The following is a 15,413-nucleotide window of genomic DNA, read 5'->3' as shown; positions in this document are numbered from 1 at the left end:
GGGGGGTGCCCCAGACGGGGTGGGGGCGGGGTGTCCTCCCCCCCAGTACCCAGGTGGCCCCCCTCCCCAGCCGCCTGAGAACCAGGAGGGGCTGAAGGTGTTGGGGCGGCTGGTGGCACTCCCACCCCACAGAAGGTACCCGTGCTGGGCCAGGCAGCCCCCCACCTCCATAAACCAGCCCAGGGAAGCCAGCTCCAGGCTTCCCGAACCGCCCCCATTCCGCGCCTGGGGTAACCCCGTCCTTTTCCCACGCCCCCACCTACCCACCAATGGGGTCTCTTACCTGCGGCTACAGCCTGCAGCAGGTCCCCCCAGCGCTGGGCTGGCAGTGGTGGGCGACTCCGCCCGAAAGAGAGAGAGAGATTGAGAGAGAGAAAAGCCGGAGACTGAGAGGGAGAGCCGGGGAGGAGGGGAGGGAGAGGGGATAGAGGGAGGAGAGGAGGAGAGGGGAGGGACACGGGGAGGGGAGTCGGCGAGGGAGCGAGAGAGGGGAGGAGCCGGAGAGAGGGGAGGAGGCGGAGGCGGGCAGAGGGGAGGCGGTGCGGGAGGCGGGGAGGCCCGGGGAGGGGCCTGGGGAACAAGGCGGGAGGAGCAGGGAGCCTGAGCCTCCTCCCCAGCCTCCGGGTTCAGCACCAGAGGCAGGGGACAGCAGCGGAGGGCGCTCCTGTGCGTTTCAGAAGCAGCCCCCGCCCCCCAACACACACACACGCACACACATACACGCACACAGTCTCCCAGCCATACAAGGGCCAACAGCTACAAATAGTTACAGACTCACAGAACTAGGGGGAGGGCAAGAATGTTTAGCTGGAGTCAGATCCAAATTCACATACTGTGCCTGCACAGCCTCACAAAGGAGGCCAGAAACAACCACAAAGACACCCATTAATAAGAATAACAACAGCTGCCATGCATACAGGCAGCCCTGACCACGTGCCTGGCATCGGCATCACATTATTATTTGAGACAGGGTCTCACTCTGTCACCCAGGCTGGAGTGCGGTGGCACGATCTCAGCTCACTGCAGCCTCAACCTCCTGGGCTCAAGCAATCCTGCTGTCTCAGCTTCCCGAGTAGCTGGGACTACAGGTGCCCACCACCACCACCACGCCAGGCTTTTTCCCTCCATTTTTTTTTTTTTTTTTTTTTTTTTTTTTAAGAGACAGGGTCTCACTATGTTACTAAGGCTGGTCTCCAACTCCTGGGCTCAAGTAATCCTTCTGCCTCGGCCTCCCAAAGCGCTGGGATTATAGGTAAGAACCACCACACCTGGCATGTTCTAACTTTTTTTTATAAATTCAGGACATACGTTGACACAATCGACCCTTACACCAACTTTGTGAGGTAAATGCTATTATGAGCTCCACTTACAGACAGGGAAACCAAGGCACGAGGTGGTAAATATGGCTCCAGATTCTGCACCCTTAACTGCTGCACCGTACAATTCCCCAGGCTGAGGACCGGTCAAGTCAAGAAGACACCTGCAGGTTGGGCAAGGTGGCTCACGCCTGCAATCCCAGCACTTTGGGAGGCCAAGGCAGGCAGACCACTTGATGTCAGGGATTTGAGACCAACCTGGCCAACAAGGCGAAACCCCGTCTCTACTAAAAATCCAAAAAGTAGCCGGGCGAGGTGGCACACACCTGTAATCCTGTAAGCTACCTGGGAGGCTGAGGCAGGAGAACACTTGAACCTGGGAGGTGGAGGCTGCAGTGAGCTGTGATCACGCCACTGCACTCTAGCCTAGGCGACAGAGTGAGACACCGTCTCCAAAACAAAAAGACATGAACTGCAAAGGGCCAGGCAGGTGGCCTGGGCTCCTGAAGACACAAACTCACGCGCCCTCTGATGGGCCCACACACATACCCCCACACAAGCACACACCTCTGCAAGGCACACCATCACTACACCCACTCCCAATCCCACTCCCCCCCCCGACAGGGGGTGATGGTGTGTGAGTCGGTGTGGCGTGCTCCTTCTCCACAGGTGGACAGTGGGAGGGAGGGGGCCCTACTCGTGCCACCGGTCCTGCCCACTGCCAGTCCTGGCTGGACACCATCAGGCCTGCTGCCAGGGGAGGGAGAGGATCCAGCTCCCTGCAACTTCCCACGCCTGGGCCTGGCTTCTGGTAACGAGGGTGAAGACAGGGATGGCCAGGAGTTGCTGAGCTCCTAACTCCCATAAACGCTCGGTAGACAACTGGTGGCTGGGTCTTCTCTGTCAGTGCTGGTGGTCAGACTTCTGGGTGGACCTCCATAGCGGGAGGCAGACAGATGGCCAGAATGACTAGTGTCTGCCTCTCCCCTGAACCCCGCAGGAAGCAGGTGTCCTGCCCAACCTCTGCCCCCAGCCTGGATATGGCCCAGGAAATGATCATCCCCCAACCCTGCTGACCCAGATTCTATTCCTGGCCTGCAGTGGAGGGAGGACAAGACTTGCATCGTTCCCGTCCTCCACTGGTCCTAGAGACACAGGCCTCTGATTCCTTCTCCTGGTAATACAGAAAGGAGCACAGGAGGCCGGGCACGGTGACTCACGCCTGTCATCCCAGCACTTTGGGAGGCCGAGGCGGGTGGATCACCTGCAATCAGGAGTTTGAGACCAGCCTGGCCAACGTGGTGAAACCCTGTCTCTACTAAAAATACAAAAAAATTAGCCGGGCATGGTGATGCACACTTGTAATCCCAGCTACTCAGGCGGCTGAGGCAGAAGAATCGCTTGAACCAGGAGGCAGAGGTTGCTGTGAGCCGAGATCGCGCCACTACACTCCAGCCTGGGAGACAGAATGAGACTCCGTCTCACACACACATACAAGACCACAGGCAAGGCAACTCCTACCACCACAGGCTAGGAGAATCAGGCTTCTCTCCCGCTCCCTGGGGCCCCAATCCCCTGGGCATTTTAGATTAGGTCTAAGCTTAGCCCTTTCCAGCATGGTCTAGCCTGCAAGTCTTCTCCCTGGGTCTTGCCTCAGTGCTCCCCACTGAGAACTAAGCTCACTTTCTGCTGGGTTTAACCCTGGCCCCTTGCAGGGGTCTGACCATACCTACTTTTTGTTGGGGTCCAACCTCAGCATCATTCATAGAGAGTCTAGCCTCAGACCCTCTGCTACAAATGGACCACTGTTTTCCCACAGCAGCCCTTTCTACCCACAAGTTTTCCTCTAAACGCTCAAGCTCCTTGCCTTTCCACTGGGATCTACCCTCAGATCTAGATCTTTCCACTGGGGTCTCATGTCAGCCCACTCCACTAGGGTCTAACCTCAATTCACTTGCTGGGGTCTAACCTCAGTTCTTTTCCTTCCACTTTACATAGTCTGTTCCCCAGTGGTTTAACTTTAGCCTTTCTGCTAAGGTGTCACCTCATTTCTTTCTCTTGGGTTCTACCCTGGGATCTAACCTCCATCCTGTATCTGGGTCTAGCCTTGGATTCCCTCTCCCCCAAATCCGTCTCCCTCAATTCCTCTGGGTGAATCCAGCATCCAACACAGAGCCAGGCATACAGCAGGTGCCCACCAAATGCTTGCCGAACAAAATAATCGAGACAACTGGGAAATGCTGTTCTTCTGGACATATAAATAACCATCAGTTAGCCAATTCTCATCGAGAGTGGACAGGGTGGGTCGGGATCATCCCTGCTTTCAAATAGGGACACTGAGGCACAGAGAGAGGAGTGGGTTAGCTGGGGTCTCAGGACACAGCTTCACCACCCTGGGGAGGTCTGAGGAGAGCATCCTGTCCTTCAGGACACCCCCCACCAGCGGGTGGCGGTAAGCATGCCATGAGTCGCCCCAGGTCTGGGAAGAGTGGGTGCATGGGTGCTTAAGAGGCTGCATTTTCAGCTGGCCCTGCACCTGCCTCGTCCTCCAACCCCTGTAGCCGACGTCTCCTCTGCTCCACTTGATGTCGAAGCCGGGTCAAGACCAGCTCCGAGGCCTGGATCAGGCTGTGCTGTGGGGAACAAGAGAAGGAGGGGGATGGAGCTGAGGAAGAGCTGCAGAGGGGAAAGGTTACATCATGGCGGACAGTCTAGAGTGAAGCAACTCCAAAGGCCAGGAGCTCGGCCCAGGTGGGAGGGCAGAGAGCAGACCAGTGTGTGGGATGGGAATGGGCCTCTGTGATAGGGGTGAAGGGGAGTGGCCTGTAGCGAATTTCTAGTGGGAGGGACAAAGCCTAGACCCAAATGTAAGGAACTGAGATTAGAAGAAATATAAAATTTAGCCAGGCGTGGAGGCAGGCGCCTGTAATCCCAGCTACTCGGGAGGCTGAGGCAGAAGAATCACTTCAACCCGGAAGGTGAAGGTTGCAGTGAACTCAGATCACGCCACTGCACTCTAGCCTGGGCAAACAGAGTGAGACTTTGTTTCAAAAAAAAAAAAAAAGAAGGGTGAGGTGTGGTGGCTCACGCCTGTAATCCTAGCACTTTGGGAGGCCGAGGTGGGCGGATGACTTGAGGCCAGAAGTTCAAGACCAACCTGGGCAACATGGTGAAACCCCGTCTCTACTAAAAATACAAAAATTAGCTGGGCGTGGTGGCGGGCCCTTGTAATCCCAGCTGTTTGAGAGGCTCAGGCATGAGAATCGTTTGAACCTGGGAGGTGGTTGCAGTGAGCTGAGATCGAGTCACTGCACTCCAGCTTGGGTGACAGAGCAAGACTCTGTTTCAAAAATAAAAGAATAAAAAGAATAAATACATAAATAAATCTCCTTCACCAGGCCGGTGCCCCCACCCCAGCTGCTGTGAGCGCTCACAGATGCCCCTTTCTCCTGGGAGTTGTCCTGGCCGGTAGGAATTGCCTACCAGAAATGAGTTCCTCCCTCCTCCGGAAGGTGGCCTGCACCCCCTGCCTGAAACTGCTGAGGTCAACCCTTCTCCCTGAGAGCCGGGGTTACCTGCAGGATGTGCACGCCCTTCAGGGAGACCACGGCAAGCTCCTGCAGCCCGTCCCCAGTCAGGTCCACGTGAGCCATGGCCAGCAGGGGACTCGAGAAGCCCCGCTGCCACAGCAGGCGGAACCCGTGCTGGGCCTCAGGGATCCCCGACTCTGGGCCCTGGTACTTATAACACAGCAGTTCCTGCAGGGGTGAAGAGTCAGGTCACACAGGTAGACGGGGGGCACAGTGGAGCGAGGACGGTGGGTGGTGGCTCCAACTGTCAGGTCCCACCTGTCCATAGGTGGCCACCAGGACTTCCGGCCGCCCATCCAAATCTACGTCGGTGACCAGGCCGCAGAGGACGCTGTCAAATTGGTCACTGCCGGGCAGGAGAAGCTGGTCTTCAAGGCCCCGGTGCAGCAGGTCCCTGAGGGTCCCAAATGCAGCAGACTGGGGTCAGCTTGCAGTGCCCGGCACCCTTGGCAGACGCTGAGCTGGGCACTGGTACTGCTTCCCTTCTCAGGCCTAGACACACTGGTCCTCTGGAAGCCTAGACGTCATCACCTCAAATATGGACATATTCACAGATCCAGCAAGGGGTCAACCTGTGCACGCAAGCCCTTCACCTCGGGGACCACCTCACTCCCAAATGGAAAGCCACAGGGTCCCATCTGGGGATTCAGAAACGCGTGTCCTCAATCTAGACACCCACGCTGCCTTCATGGAACCCCGAAGAGCGCTTGGCCCTGGCCGGACACCTTCACCACCCCTAGAGGGGTGCCAGGGCTGGCCATAGTCGCTTTCAAGAGCTGACTGGGAAACGTTCCCATGTAATCATGTTCATGGTTTGAAAGCCACCGTGGCGGAAGTATTTACATTTTGGAAACTCTGGCAGATGCTACAAACCTGGGCTTTCCTCGTGCATAGCCAGTGATTAGCCATTTGCCAGCACACCTACTACATCCATTCCAGGGGGCATCTCTGCTCCCACCCCCCCACCTCAACATATTCCCTGCAAGTCTAGACTTCAAAATTCACAGCCCCCGCCCCTGGGTCACAAGTATCTTTACTTGTCCAGCTCTGGGTAATCCACCCAAAGGAACTTACTGTGGAGAATGACAAGGTTAGACCACACCCATGTATCTCAGGCCCCCTTACCGATACACCACTGCTGGCTCCAACATGCTGGCCACAAGCACGCTGTACTCATCTTGTGCTGGCCTGTCCTTGGTCTCTGGAGAAGAAACATGAATGGTAATCCCAGTACTCTGGGAGGTCGAGGCGGGTGGATCAGCTGAGGTCAGGAGTTCAAGACCATCCTGGTCAACGTGATAAAACCCCGCCTCTACTAAAAATACAAAAATTAGCCAGGCATGGTGGCGGGCACCTGTAATGCCAGCTACTCAGGAGGCTGAGGTAGGAGAATTGCTTGAACCCGGGAGGCGGAGGTTGGAGTGAGCCGAGATCGCACCACTGCACTCCAGCCTGGGTGACAGAGCAAGACTCCGTCTCAGGAAAAAAAGAAAAAAAAAAAAACATGAATGAAGAGGGGAACGGTTTTGTGGGGACAGGTTCCGGGCTCCTCATCATACCCGGGCTCCTCATCATACCCCAGGCCCCTTTAATGAGAGACATGCAAGTTAGATCTCTGGAAAAAGTCTTGAGGCTGTTACAGAGGGAGGGTTAGAGATTGGCCTATGAGAGAAATTAGGAACGTCAGACACCAGAAGGAGAAAAAGGTGTTAGATGATAGTCTGAGGTTCCGGGCGCGGTGGCTCACGCCTGTAATCCCAGCACTTTGGGAGGTCGAGGCAGGCAGATCGCCTGAGGTCAGGAGTTCGAGACTAGCCTGGCCAACATGGTGAAACCCCGTCTCTACTAAAAACACAAAAATCAGACACAAAAATCAGCCTGGTATGATGGCATACGCTTGTAATCCCAGCTACTCAGGAGGCTGAGGCAGGAGAATTGCTTGAACCCGGGAGGTGGAGGTGACAGTGAGCCGAGATTGAGCCACGGCACTCCAGCCTGGGCGACAGAGCCAGACTCTCTCTGGAAAAAAAAAAAAAAGACATTTGTGCATGTATGTTTACAGCAGCCCTTCACAACTGCAAAGATGTGGAACCAACCTAAGTGGCCATCGACTAATGAGTGGAGAAAGAAAATGTGGCATATATACACCATGGAGTACTACACAAGTCATAAAAAGGAAGGAAATGTCTTTTGCAGCAACTTAGATGGAACTGGAGATCATTACCCTAAGTGCAGTAACACAGGAGTGGAAAACCAAAAAAGGTATGTTCTCACAGAAGAGGGAGCTAAGCTATGAGTACACAAAGGCATACAGAGTATATGATGGTGTTTGGAGATTCAGAAGCGGGAAGGTGGGAGTGGGTATGGGATAAAAGCTACACATTAGGTACAACAGACACTACTCGGGCGATGGGTGTATTAAAATCTCAGAATCCATCACTATAGAATTTATCCATGCAACCAAAACCACTTGTGTCCCCAAAGTGATTGAAATACATTTTTTTTTCTTTTTTGAGACAGAGTCTCACTCCGTCGCCCAGGCTGGAGGGCAGTGGTGTGATCTCAGCTCACTGCCACCTCCACCTCCTGGGTTCAAGCGATTCTTCTGCCTCAGCCTCCCGAGTAGCTGGGATTACAGGCGCCTGCCAGCACGCCCTGCTAATTTTTGTATTTTTAGTAGAGATGGGGTTTCACTGTGTTGGTCAGGCTGGTCTTGAACTCCCAACCTCAGGTGATCTGCCTGCTTCAGCCTCCCAAAGTGCTGGGATTACCCCGCCTAGTCAAAACTTTTTTACACAAGCAAAATGCCAGTCAGGGATAGACCCCAGTAAAGGAGCAGGAATGATCAACATACTGGAGGAAAAGGCTAGACTCTGAGTGGTGGGATGGTGGTGAGTCCAGGAGCATAGCCGGGAGCTAGACTGCATCAAGAGACATAGCGAAGGGGCCACAGAGTAGGGTGAAGAAGTCCCGATGTGAGACGTGCAGGTTAGGGTACAGAGGGAGAGGTGGACGCTCAGCCCCAGGCTACAGGGCTAAGGTTACACCAAAGTGAAGAGAACAACTATGGACTCTAACAGAAAATATATGGGTTAGGCCCCATGTGCCAGTCCTGGAAGTTATATTCACAGGAGGGGAGGGGAGGGAAGAGGTGCACTGCAGTTCAAGGCCTGGAGTGGGGGATCCAGGAGGGAGGGACTAGGGGCTGGACACTTTGGGAGAGGGGTGCAAATCTGGGTGGGAGGACCCAAGAATGCAGAGTTGTCTCTTCCCCCGACACGTTCCCAAGAATGCAGAGTTGTCTTTTCCCCCGACACGTTCCATCCACTGCTCTCTCCCCATCCCCTCAAACCCAGAGCTCACCCTTGGGGGCCGAGAGGCTGAACACGATCACTCGGGAGATGGGGCCGTCCTGCAGGACCGACCACATCTGCAGAACCTCTGCGTGAAGAGCGAGGACTCAGAGCCCCAGCCCCACCCTGGTCCCGCCCCAGCCCTGAAAAGCTCCCACCAGTAGCCGTGGCGGCAGTCCCTGCGCAGCTCTGCCAACCCCACCCGAAGCCCCCGCCCTCAACCGCACCCGTGCATCCTTCCGCGCCCCCAGGTTTACCTACTTCACCAGGCTCCGAGCCTGTTGACCGGGCCACCTTATCCCCGCCGCCCCAGGCTAGCCGCCACCCTCGCATCCCTTTCAAGCGCCCCCTGTACCTGCCCTCCCCTACCCCACCGAGCTCCCATCCTCAGCCCCACCCTGCCCCGCCCCAGCGCTCAATCCCAGCTCCTTACCGCCCGCGCTCATCCGACCGGTCCTCACCTCGACTCGCGGTCCACGTGGGCGGACACGGGACATGAACCACTCTGGACAGCCGCAGAGCTGAAGGACGGGGCGCCGGGACGCGGTTTGTGCCGGGGAGGTTGCGCTGCGACTGTCCAGAGCCAGAGAGGAGCACTGGCGGCGGGATGGATAGATTGAGGCCAAGGGCCATGTGGGCCCGCCGGCCGGCCGCCCCTCGGCCCGTCCGCGCCAGGAGCAGTTGGCCCCTCCCTGTAGCCCGGGGAGCCTGCTGCCTGATGCCTCTGGCTGGGATGAATCCTCACCACCCAATTCCTCTGGATGTCAATTCTGCACACCCCCGAGGGGCTGCGAAGTCGCAGCCTCTTGTTTTTCTGCGGTGTACCCCTGCTGATGCAATTTCTCTGAATCATGTGTGGACTCCTTCTTCGTGAGCCTCCTCGCCCCTGTGCCAACTTCTCTAAGGTCCCACGCCCTGATCTTCTTGGAGTCACGTGCCGCCGGTCCCCGGTGCCTCTTTCGGGACCTCTCTCCCCTACCTAGCGTGGTCAGGTTCGTCTCAGGCTCGGGAAGAGGTTTGTCCAGCGGGCTCGTTCCCTCAAACTGATGCAGCCCCTCGTTCTGGGGAGAAGCCGGGCAGAGCCCACCCCGCACACGCCGCGTTAAGTCAGTTGTCACAGCATATACCCACCCAGGCGCCAGCCCACAGTGAACCCCACAGGCTCTGCCAGCACGCCTCCCCGCCATCAGGGGGCCTCCTGGCCTTAGAGATGGAATAGCCGGGTGCATTCCGCACTCCAAGAAGAGAACAACGGCTCCTCCGCAGTTGATCCTCCCGACCTGGACCGCTGAAAGCAGCAGCAAATCTAGGAACCCACGGAAGTGGCGAGATCGCATGTTGGTGATCTGAGAAGGCCAGAACTCTCCTCTGTGGCGAAAAAACCCCGGCCTTATTGGAGAACCTTAATATTCTGGGGATCCAGGGACACTAGACCGGAGGGTTAGAACTCTCAGGGCTGGCAGGCTCCTGAGGTTACTGCCGATCGTGCCTTGAAAACAGCCACAACGTGTAGAAACGCGAGGCCGCTGCATGAGAATCTTCAGAATCCAAGGAATGTACCTCCCAGTCTCAGAATTGCGGGAACAGGCTTGGCTAGAACCTACCCGACTCGTTAGAGCCCGCACTAGCTCCTGTACCTCTCGCCTCTGTGATTGTCAGGATAGAATGTGGAACTCTTAGAATGGAACGTGTAGAATCTTTAGAAGCTAGGACCTCTCCCTTCAATCTGAAACCCCAGTATTCTAGAAGTGCTGTGTTTCTGGTCTCTTTCTAGAAGATGACTAGGGCCGTGGCGGGGTGGCTCAAGCCGGCTGAATCGCCCAGCACTTTGGAGCCGAGAGTGCGTGGGCGGATGCACGAGGGCGAGGAGAGTCGGAACCATCGCTGGCTAACCGACGGTGGAAACCCCCTCGTCTGGCTACTAAAAATCACAAAAAACGAGCACTTTGTGAGGCCGAGGACGGCGCCCGCGCTGGGTGCTGGATCATGAGTCAGGAGATCCGGATGGACCATCCCTGCGGCTAATGACGGTGAGAGACCAAACCCCGTCTCTACTAAAAAATACAAAAAAACTAGCCGGGTGAGGTGGTAGTCCCAGCCTGTAGTCCCAGCTACTCGGGAGGCTGAGACAGGAGAATGGCGTAAACCCGGGAGGCGGAGCTTGCAGTGAGCTGAGAACCGGCCACTGCACTCCAGCCTGGGTGGCAGAGCAAGACTCTGTCTCAGAAAAAAAAAAACGATGCTCTAAAAAACAAACGTAGAATCTGATTGTGGGCAAGTTTGTGGTCTCCACTTAGCTACAGCTTTCCAACCTCAGCTGCATATGCGTATGTGGACACATGCTCCCTGTTACATTACACTTGTGCTTTCCATTCTCACATGACCTCCCTGGTCCCCAAAGGCATTTTAGTTTAATTTAATTTATTTATTTGTGAGACAGAGTTTCGCTCTTGTCACCTAGGCTGGAGTGCCATGGTACAATCTCGGCTCACTGCAACCTCCACCTCCCAGGTTCAAGTGATTCTCCTGCCTCAGCCTCCTGAGTAGCTGGGATTAGAGGTGCATACCACCATCCCAGCTAATTTTTGTATTTTTAGTAGAGACAGGGTTTCGTCATGTTGGCCAGGGTGGTCTCGAACTCCTGACCTCAGGTGATCCATCCACCTCAGCCTCTCAAAATGCTGGGATTACAGGTGTAAGCCACCGTGCCTGGCTGGCATTTTAGTTTTCAATCCCTAATCTAGTACAACCTCTTTATTTTCCAGAAGGGGAAACAGACTACAGGGATCTGTAAGTAAAGAAGGGGTTCGAGAACTCAGGGTTTCTACATTTACAGTGGGGTGGGTGCGGATGCCCAGGGGACACTCACTCTGCATGGCACAGCTGGAACGGAGTGAACTGGAGCTCCAGGTTCAGGCAGCTCTCTGTAGGGAGGGGCACAGGCACGCGAGCATGGGGGACCTGTCGGGGACCCTCTCCCTCCTCCCGTCCACGCCTCACTCACGGGCAATGGAGTCAAGGTTGTACTCAGAGCCGGGCTCATAGTCGCAGTAAATGTTCAGGAAGGGGCTGCCCTTGTCCCCTGAATCCTGGGGGAGGACACAGGGTTCAGGGGAGGGCAGGGGTGGCAGGTGGGATCTGGGGCAGCTCAGTGGAACTTACCATGTGTGTAAGGAGGAGGGCGAAGGGAGGTGGAGGGGGCTCTAGGTACCTTGATGAACGTGATCCCCACAACCAGACCCCGCTTGGGGGGTGACTTGTTGAAAGTGTCAATGGAGACAATCTCCGCGTCCACTGGGAGGGGAGAGTTCTAAGTTCAGTGTCAGGCAGACTCATGACTGCGATCTCCCAAACATGGTGAACTCTGGCCACCGCAATCATCATGCCCTCTGGTCTGAGTCCTGACCACTATCACCCGACCTCGGTTCCCTGGGTACCAGGGATCCTGACCTGTAAGTCTGAAGAATCCTGAAACCCTAGGCTCATCCAGGCCCCAACTATGCCTGCCTCCTGATCCCAGTGACCCCCTTAAACTACCCCGATTCCATTCTCCCAGCACGGTGACCCGGCTCAGACAGAGCCTCAGAAGCCTTCTCAACACCACGTTCGAAGGCCCCTCCCAGCACCATAGCGCCACCAACCGGGAATGTAGTTGAACTGCAGCTCCTTGGCCACTGGCCGGATTTTCTGTCGGAGGTCTTGGTAGCGGAAGCCGAGCACCTTGCCTTTAAGCGTGGCGGCCAGCAGCTCCCCGCGCCCGCCGGCGCCGCCTGCCAGCCCATACACATTGCTCTGCGACGAGAAGCGCGTGAAGCTGTCCTCGCGCAGCGGACAAGGCCCCGCGGCCACGGCCGCTTCCCCCATCACGCCCCTCAGTTACGCACCCTCTCCGCAGCCCCCGCCGCCACCCGCACTACCCGACCTACGACTCTGTGAGCGACCTGAACCGCCGGGTGCCCGGCCGTTGCGCAGGCTGATGACGTACAAGAAGCTGCTGGCGTTGCCCTCTCCCAAGATGGCGGCCAGATTGCATGCTCGGGTCTCCCAGGCGACTTTGACCCACTGCGCCTGCGCACTCTTCTCCTTTCCATTTCTGGGCCAAGTGGCTGCCATAAGGAGTCTGTGACTAGAGATGGGAGGTGGCGGCCACGGCTTCTCGCTCTATGCTGTGTGGAAAGTCGAATCATCATCATCGTAAAACTTAATATTGCCCTTATGTGCCAGGAACTACTATAAGTGTATTCCATATAATTTATTAAAAATTTGCAAGGGGGTGGAGGTAGGTACTTAAATCCATTTTACAGATGAAGGAATTGAGGCACAGAGGGGTAAAGTAACTTGCCTAAGATCACACAGCTAGTAACGAGCGGTCAGTACTGGAAACCAAACAAGGTAATTCCACAGTTCACTTTTTTTTTTTTTTGAGACGGAGTCTTGCTCTGTCACCCTGGAGTGCAGTGGTGCGATCTCAGCTCACTGCAACCTCTGCCTCCTGGGTTCAAGCGATTCTCCTGCCTCAGCCTCCCGAGTAGCTGGGATTACAGGTGCCACCACACCTGGCTAGTTTTTCTATTTTTAGTAGAGATGGGGTTTTGCTATTGTTGCCCAGGCTGGTCTCTAACTCCTGACCTCAGGCGATCCGCCCGCCTCGGCATCCCAAAGTGCTAGGATTATAGGTGTGAGCCACCTTGCCCGGACCATAGTTCGTAATCTTAACAGTATCACTTTTAAAATAATGAATACATTCTTCTTGACCCCAAGGAAAAATGATCCAGCTATAATAACCAACCCTTATCGAACACCTACTTGGTGACAGTCATGCTGGCTCTGATAATCTGACTCCTCACAATTGTTCTGCAAGGGCCTACTGTTACCCTCCCTGCCGGTTCACTTATTCAGGATTCATTGAGCTTTTACTGTGTGCCTGGACGTCCTTTGCAAATCTATCTCACTAATCTTTGCAAGAAAGAAACCTCTTCAAAGGGGTTTATTATCCCAGTTTACAGAGGATGAAATGGAGGCTCGGAAAGAGTAAGTCCACTGACGGACTCTTTAGTGGTGGGGACAGGATGTAAACCAGGTGTTCCCCACTCTGGGGCCTTCAGGGGTTCCTATCTGTGCTTCTTTGTCCCTAGAAGGCCACGAAGGTTTGGGTACTCTATGCACATGTGTGTGTCATTTCCAGAAAACATGGGTTGGCCAGCTGTCCTGGACACCTCGAGTACACACAGACTGCAAGCTCCATGAAGGAAGCAGCTGATCTCCCTTGATCACAGTCTTATCGCCTGTACCTGGACCACAAGACCTGACACAAAGCAGGCATTCAGTAAATGTGTCAAAAATCACAAACTACGTGCTGAGCATGTAAGAGACAGCAAATGGAAAGTTCTCAAAAGCAGACTGGATAAGGGAGGTGGCAAGAAGGAATTTGTGACGATTCCAGATTTCTGGATGTGGGGAAAAGTTCCTGGAAGGTAGTCTGGGAATGCCATCAGTGCTGCTGTATTCCCAGGGCCTGGCATGCAGCAGGTGCTTAGTGAATACTTGCTGAGGGAGTGTCACATGGGTCTAGTGCCACTTCAGCAGTGCGTTTCCTTCAGGCGTCTTCCCTCCCTAGTAACCTATAAGCCACATGTTGAGCAGATGAATAAAAAAATGAAGTACAGGTTAGGAAGGAGTCATTCTGTTCAGAGGTTTCCAATCCTAACTGCACACTTGAACCGCCTATGAAGCTTTAAAAAACAAACCAAAACAGGCCGGGCGTGGTGGCTCATGCCTGTAATTCCAGCACTTTGGAAGCTGAGGCAGGCGGATCACCTGAGGTCAGGAGTTAGAGACCAGCCTGGCCAACACGGTGAAGCCCTGTCTCTACTAAAAACACAAAAATTAGCTGGGCGTGGTGGCACACACTTGTAATCCCAGCTACTCGGGAGGCTGAGGCAGGAGAATCACTTGAACCCGGGAGGCAGAGTTTGCTGTGAGCCAAGATTGCACCACTGCACTCCAGCCTGGGCAATAGAGCGAGACTCCATCTCAAAACAAAACAAAACAAAACAAAACAAAAACAAAAAACAAACAAAAAACAGAAAACAAACCCAAAACAAAAGGGTAGGAAACCTCAGTCAAACCGTAATTTATCAGAGTGCGGCCCCAGCCTGGATACTTTTATTTTTGCACCATGATGCCTAATTTTTGTATTTTTAGCAGAGACAGGGTTTTGCCATGTTGGCTAGGTTGCTCTTGAACTCCTGACCTCAAGTGATCCACCAGCCTCGGCCTCCCAAAGTGCTGCGATTACAGGCATGAGCCATAGCACCCAGCCCCAAGCCTGGATACTTTTAATGACTTTAAAGCATAGTCAGGGCTGACCATCACTGATTTAGGTCATGGATGGCAGAAACAGATTCTCACACTATCCTTCAGTCAGTGCCCACAACGGGGGCAGACATGGTAATCAATCTCAGGTCTCAGGAGTCTGGACTGGAGCTGTGGGAGGAGCTGCAGGGGACAGAGGAGCAGGGCAGGTGTCAGGGAATTTGAACCTCGCCTGCACTTCTCTAGGCTTACCGGGCTGGAGCCCCTCTCCCAGGAGCGTACCCTGGTTTCCTAGGCAGCCCCTCCTCTGTGCAGTTACTGCCCCTGCTCACTTCCTGACACTTTCCCATCATGCCTGAGCACTGAGCCTCCTCCAGCCCGTCTCCTCCATAGTGAGGGGCCCTGCGCAGGGCAGGGTAAAGCACATGCGTACCAGACGGGTCCCCCAACATGCACATTGTGGAGTGTGGTGGAGGCAGCTGGTTCCTGCCCACCTTTCCTGGGCAAAGGCTCCTGCTATCTCCTCCCCCACTCCCCAGACCCACTCGGGCCTCAGACTCTGCCCACCAAAGCCGCTTCCTCCCCCGTCCTGTGACAGATGGAACAACTGTCACCGGGGCGTTCAGCCTTCCTGCCAGGGAAATGTGGACATGGGAGATTCGGCGAGCTTCCACCCATTCTCATCCAAAGCAGTCATGAGGATTGTCACATTCGACCCTCCCACTGGCTCTGAAGGGTGGCATCATCACCATGCATCCCAGTTGAGGAAACCAAGGTCCCTGGACTCCAAGAACCCAGAGAAAGTTAGATGAAGATGGGCGCTCTGGGACTTCCAAGCC

At 55.1% G+C, this 15,413-nt stretch overlaps 2 protein-coding genes across 2 annotated transcripts in view; both read right to left on the bottom strand.

Moving 5' to 3' along the window:
• SLC8A2 (solute carrier family 8 member A2) overlaps positions 1-373 on the bottom strand; it is a 44,336-nt gene extending 43,963 nt beyond the window's left edge. The window contains 1 exon segment of the mRNA XM_017889271.1: positions 284-373. The gene's annotated coding sequence lies outside the window, so the exon portion shown is untranslated.
• A 3,172-nt stretch (positions 374-3,545) lies between these two features.
• Positions 3,546-12,235, bottom strand: KPTN (kaptin, actin binding protein). The gene is made up of 12 exons (XM_017888882.1): positions 11,901-12,235; positions 11,471-11,553; positions 11,264-11,348; positions 11,129-11,183; positions 9,540-9,627; positions 9,239-9,320; positions 8,721-8,951; positions 8,270-8,347; positions 6,032-6,107; positions 5,165-5,300; positions 4,892-5,074; positions 3,546-3,949 (listed from the first exon to the last, which is right to left on the bottom strand). Exons 1-12 carry the CDS (start codon positions 12,121-12,123, stop codon positions 3,821-3,823), a joined length of 1,449 nt encoding a protein of 482 aa, XP_017744371.1. The 5' UTR covers positions 12,124-12,235; the 3' UTR covers positions 3,546-3,820.
• Positions 12,236-15,413: the final 3,178 nt, after the last annotated feature.

This window comes from Rhinopithecus bieti, unplaced genomic scaffold, assembly GCF_001698545.2.
Source record: "Rhinopithecus bieti isolate Rb0 unplaced genomic scaffold, ASM169854v2 scaffold_574, whole genome shotgun sequence".
Classification (NCBI taxonomy): Eukaryota; Metazoa; Chordata; class Mammalia; order Primates; family Cercopithecidae; genus Rhinopithecus; species Rhinopithecus bieti.
Note: the sequence above shows the minus strand (reverse complement) of the source record. Positions and strands in the feature narration are given on the sequence as shown.